The sequence below is a fragment of the Schistocerca gregaria genome, chromosome 1, assembly GCF_023897955.1.
Source record: "Schistocerca gregaria isolate iqSchGreg1 chromosome 1, iqSchGreg1.2, whole genome shotgun sequence".
NCBI classification, from domain to species: Eukaryota; Metazoa; Arthropoda; class Insecta; order Orthoptera; family Acrididae; genus Schistocerca; species Schistocerca gregaria.
In genome coordinates, this window is record NC_064920.1 from 1,108,071,708 (window position 1) to 1,108,077,871 (window position 6,164).

The window sequence follows — 6,164 nt, forward strand, 5'->3', positions numbered from 1 at the left end:
TGAGATATCGTGTTGGAGGAAGTTAGGATCATCTGCAAGTTACTCCACATATCGTAAATGGTTACTAATGACGCCACTTCCATGTTCACAACTGCGTCTGCTAACGGCTTGATAGAGGCCTGGAGCTACGGACATCTACCATCTCATTGATGTATAAAGTGCTCAATACAGTTTTGCTCCTTTTGTATATCTGGGAACATGTGGCGCCTTAGATTCGCGGGAAGCATGTGATGAACAAATGCCTTAAAATCAAAGCAAGTTAATGAACAAAATAAAGCCACGTCTGTGAACCTAATATCTGCTGGCTCCATTTTTCTCGACCCCGTGGACTGTATCATGCTTTTCCTCCTCGTTCTGTTCACAAGGTGTCCGACAAGACGCCGCCCGCACTTGTGCTACTCTGGTCTTCCTATGATCATCCAGTGTGTGGGAAAAGTTCCTGCTACGACACACAACAAGTTGCTATTGATCTCAAGAACACCCGTCTCGTTCATTTCTCCTGTCACTGCAGGGAAAAACATTCATTTGATTCTCATCATAGCTTGATTCCCATCATAGAATTACCCGAGATGAGGGTGGTCTTCCTGTGCATTATGGTCTTCAAAAGCGAAACCATCTTGGAAATGTTGACACAAAAAGAGACAGCCAGAGATGCAAGTAAAATGGAAGTTTATTTAGTCGGTGACCGGTTTCGGGCCATGTACATTCTCAAACCAACCAATGCTGGCACAAGTAAAAAGGCCGTCCAAAACAGCGGAAAATAAAGTGTGCATATTTGTGCATGGTCCCAACTAATGTTCGTTAACGACTAAATAAACATGCATTTTAGTTGCAACTCTGACTGCCTCTTTCTTCAACACAATCTGAAATTAATTGCTGTCCCAGTACAGATAACATGCTGAAATGTTGACAGTAGGGCTCGACTGTATGCCGGAGAATCTTGTCCCGTTATTGAACAACCTTGAACGCTCCCTACACAAATCATTCCTGTTCACAAAAAAAGGTGTGCAAGACCAGATGCACAGAATTTCAGACGAATACTGCTGAAGTCCGTCTCTTACTGGATGCCAAAGCATATTCTATGCTTACAAATTGAGACATTTTCTATGGAAAACAAGGGTCACAGAAAGAATTAGCACGGGTTCCGTAAAACACATATGCGTGATCCACAGATTGCTCTTTTCATATACGACTTCTTGAAAGTCCACAAGTAGTTTCTATCTTGGAAAATACACCAAAAGGTAATTAACTTTTCATAACTGGGATTCACAGTCAACTGAAATTTCTTGAAAGACATCATGTTTACCCCAGTGACTGTTAAACTTTTTATTTCCACTATTGCAATTTCGACCTTAGGCCATTATCAAGTGCAGATGTTTTGTCTTTAAGCCGTGTCTACTTTATACAATCTGACACATTTATATGTGGTTGTCATTTGCTGTTACATGCATTCGTAACGCTGATAAGCAGTGCGAGCACATATGTCTATTTGATTTACTGGTTGCAGTTGAATGGAACGGACAGTGTCTTGAAAGGAGGATATAAGATGAACATCAACAAAAGCAAAAAAAAGATAATGGAATGTAGTCGAATTAAATCAGGAGATGCTGATGGAATTAGATTAGGAAATGAGACACTAAAAGTAGTAGATGAGTTTTGCTATTTGGGGAGCAAAATAATTGATGATCATCAAAGTAGGGAGGATAAAAACTGTAGACTGGCAATGACAAGGAAAGCGTTCCTGAAGAAGAGAAATTTGTCAACATTGAGTATAGGTTAAAGTGTCAGGAAGCCTTTTCTGAAAGTATTTGTATGGAGTTTAGCCATGTATGAAAGTGAAACATGGATGATAACTGGTTTAGACAATAAGAGAATAGAAGCTTTCAAAATGTTGTGCTACAGAAGAATTCTGAAGTTTAGATGGGTAGATCGCGTAACTAATGAGAAGGTACTGAATAGAATTGGGGAGAAGAGAAATTTGTGGCACAAGTTGACTAAACGAAGCGATCGTTTGGTAGGACATGTTCTGAGGCATCAAGGAACCACTAATTTAGTAATGAAGGGCAGCGCGGAGGGTAAACAGCATCAGAAGGATGTAGGTTGCAGTATTTACTCGGAGATGAAGAAGCTTGCGCAGGTGAGTAACACGGAGAGCTGCATCAAACCAGTCTCTGGACTGAAGACCACAACAACAGGGTTTGAACGAGATATCATCTACTTTTGCATCAATTTACAAGAGTGCGTTATCTCGGGTACGGAAACTGGTTTCGGACAATAGTATGCACTTGTTCGAACGTATGCCCCGCCACAGTTTTCTGAATTTATACGTTGCACGCCCCGATTAAGCCTCTGGCAGTCACTGCTCGATAGTCCTTCCAATATGAAACGGGCAACGTAAATTTAAACTAAACTAGTGATGAAGTCAAACGGTTGATTTTAAGCTCTCTTTCCCGCTACCGCACAGCAGCTCCTCAGAGCCCATCCAACTTTACCCGTTACTCATCTGCTGCTGACTTAGGCGATTATTGCCTATCAGCACATCGACAGTCACAGATATTTGCTGGGAAATGAGGCTCCATTTATGATTCGCTAATCCTAAAACCAGGTACGACTAAGTTTTTTCACTTTAGCGAAGGATAGATGAATACAACTTTGTTTCTAATTTCTGCATGTTGTCAAATCCTATCTCCGTTAATGTGTATATACTCTAGCTAACACACAGTCAACATCTATGGAACTAAGGGGTGTTATCGACACTGCGTAGTTGATAAAACGTACCGTCAGTAGTAGCTGTCCAATTACACTTTCATGAGACACACCTTAAGTATAGAAAATCAGTGCAAATCTTGTTAAGGATCTGATGTTTCCTGTTCACTTGGAAGGCGTATCAGTAACAGAAGTAGTAGTAGTAGTAGTAGTAGTAGTAGTAGTTTTATTCACCGCAGATCACTTTAACAGAGATCTTGGATATATGTCGGTGTTACAATTTAAGAACAATAAAAATATGCAATTCACGTACAAAGACATTTACATACTTACGGGTCTAGTTTGACAAGGGTGGGACAGGTAGAGGGCCTGAAGTAATGTAGGGAAACCACGGAAATACTGAATGAAGACGCCCGGATGAAAATCGGAGCCTCCATACTCTCGAATACGAGGCCGCTATGATTAAAACAGTGCTGCCTCGATCGGTTTATCACTAGTCTGCTACACTGTTCTACAAAGAAGTTATTTAATAACGTCTAAAGCCAGTTCTACACTGTTCATTCGTTTCTCACCTCCGGCGATGCATACATGCTTGACACAATTCACACTTGTTTCATAACGTAGCACTACTCACACTGTTAGCTGATGTCAGGACCATAGCGACGATGTCTGATGCAACTGTACGAAACTGCAGCTCTTTGGCACTTGTAACTGGATGAACGTGATAGTGCGTGCGTACACTACGATTTTAAAAAGTTCTTGGAGTGATTATTGCTGTTTTTGAGAGGACATTTATGTTCACTGATGTAGTGGGCAGCGGAAGAAAAGACAGAGGCTCAATAAACAAGAAAAGTAACTTCGTTAACTGTTGCAAAATGGTGGTATAGTATATCCACTGTGCAAGGACCCAGTTTTGACAGTGTTTGTCCTACATTTTCCTAGGTCACGAGACATTTCGGTTGCATACTTACATGATGAAACTCTTGTGTAATTTCGTTACTTGTGGTGGGAATGGGAAAATTGTAACTACTTCTGTCTCAAGCTTCTGAATATGACTTTTCCCCTGTTAAGTAGGGTAATTCAGCCATTTTAATACGAAAGCATTGAAAGCGACAGGAAACTGTTGATTTAATTGAGTTTCCTTACCACTAACATAGTTTACTTCTGGGTGCGTTCTCACGAAGCACAGAGAGTGTTATAAACTAGACTGGACGGAATTAAAATGACTGCAGAATTTACTCATACTATTTAGAGATGATATAGCGGTATGGCACAAACGCTATAAATAGTTTCTAGGTTGTGCTTAACTTAAGAGATGTACCAACAATCTGGTCACTTCTTTGGTTACGGAGGTAGTATACTGTTTACTGTCTATACTAAAAAGCAACGCTACAGCGAATTTCTAATCTGCTCCACTAACTGCAAAAAAAAAAAAAAAAAAATAGTGAAAATGGCTCTGAGCACTATGGGACTTAACAGTTGAGGTCATCAGTCCCCTAGAACTTACAGCTCCTCAATCCTAACTAACCTTATAACAAAACACATATCCATTCGAACCTGCGACCGTAGCAGTCGCGCGGTTCCGGACTGAAGCGTCGAGAACCGCTCGTCCACCGCGGCCGGACACAAACTGCAGATTTCGCACAACTGGTAACAGCCCAGTCAATAGAAGCGTTGACATAAGAGCTCACGATACAACGAGAAGCGACTCTTTTCATCGTGGGATCTTTCAATCTGTGCAGCCGGTTCACGGATATGCTGAAAAAACTCTAGTGGCCTGCGCTACGAGTGAAGCATTGCGCATGACGTAGTGGCTTCCCGTTGAGTTCCGAGTGCGTATTTTCAAGAAGAGCCGGGCAACATAGTATCCCCCCTCACCCCCCCCCATATAACTCTCGTGAAATGACCACGACTAGAAAATCGAAGAAATTAGAGCTCATACGGAACTTTATCGGCAAACATTCTTCTCACGGACCATTCACGAGTGGATCAAGGAAGGGGGAAAATACAGTAATACCATAAATACTCTCCACCACACACCGTAAGGTAGCTTGCAGACTATTGATGCAAATCGAAGTGACAGAGGAACTCCCTTGCTTGCAACTCTCAAAGATTGTGTAAACACCCTTAAGTCTAACCATGAGCGCAATGCTACATGTACCGCTTTCAAATTCCAATTCCTGGGCCGACAACGAAACTGGATTTTGCACGATTTTCCTACAACACGTGAACACCAGCTTATGAGGCGTCTCTAAAGAGTACAATTTCGACGGTAGCTTAAACTCTAACCATTCTGTCCTGTCAGAGCTCAATTTGTCTGAAGAATGCTGCAAACTTCAAACACAGCTTTATTACTGTTCCCGTGACCGTGCCAATACAAGGCGTCATTTCTACTCCGTCAGTTGTAAGCGACATTTGTTCTTGAGGAAAGGCACATTATATCACCCAGATTCCTTTCTGAACCGAACCATAACAGTAGCTACTGATGAAGGTATCAGAGAGAGAGAGAGAGAGCATTTGCTCGTGCAGAGAGACGAAACGCAGGACCAGTAGAGAGGTGAGGTGATGTGACGTGTGGTGGTACTCACGAGAGCAGCTGCGATGGGCGTGGCGCGCATCTCGGAGCAGAGTGGCGGCGGGCGGCGGCAGCGCCGCTTTATAGCGCGGGCGGGTGGGGGCGGGGGGCGGCTGCAAAAACAGCAGAGCGCTGGCGCTTTCCCGCCAGCGGCGCGTGGCTGCCGCGGCCGTTTGTGTGACACACGTCAAAAGTCTAACAGAGGAGTGTACTCCTGCTGCTGTAGGGAGCTTATGGCACCACTTCGCTGGCAAACACAGTGCGTGGTGCTCGACACGGACCCGATCAGCATCACCAGCAGATCCCAAACTGCGACGTACCGACTCAAGGAATCCTGGACGTCAACAGGAAGCATTTTCACCCCATACTTTGAGGTTCCAGTGCCCTTGATCTTTCTTCTCCTCCTTCTTGCTGGCCTTATGCCCTGGTAAGCTGGATTTGGAAATAGTGTTAGTGGTAGAGGGTGGCGGGATGTCCACGCCACCCTTTCTACCGGCACCCTCTACACACACATACGGTGCGGAATTTGTCTACTCATCTTCCTATTCGGGAGGACGAAGGTTCAATCCCGCGTCCGGCCATCCTAATTTAGGTTTTCCGTGATTTCCCTAAATCGCTCCAGGCAAATGCCGGGATGGTTCCTTTGAAAGGACACGGCCGCCTTCCTTCCCTGATCTGATCCCATCACCTCGATGTTTGGTCTCTTCCCCAAACAAAAAAAGGTTCAAATGGCTCTGAGCACTATGAGACTTAACTGCTGAGGTCAGCAGTCCCCTAGAACATAAAACTACTTAAACCTAACTAACCTAAGGACATCACACACATTCATGTCCGAGGCAGGATTCGAGCCTGCGACCGTAGCTGTCGCGCGGTTCCAAACTGT

The 6,164-nt window shown here is 43.8% G+C and overlaps 1 protein-coding gene across 2 annotated transcripts in view; it reads right to left on the bottom strand.

Moving 5' to 3' along the window:
- The window catches only part of LOC126283226 (uncharacterized), an 83,806-nt gene extending 78,475 nt beyond the window's left edge, over positions 1-5,331 (bottom strand). The window contains exon 1 of one of the 2 annotated variants that reach the window (XM_049982256.1): positions 5,295-5,331. In XM_049982256.1, coding sequence (XP_049838213.1) covers positions 5,295-5,324 — 30 coding nt within the window. In that variant the 5' untranslated portion in view covers positions 5,325-5,331. The remainder of the gene's footprint in view (positions 1-5,294) is intronic. The other variant, XM_049982255.1, reaches the window with a different exon arrangement.
- Between the last annotated feature and the right edge of the window lie 833 nt (positions 5,332-6,164).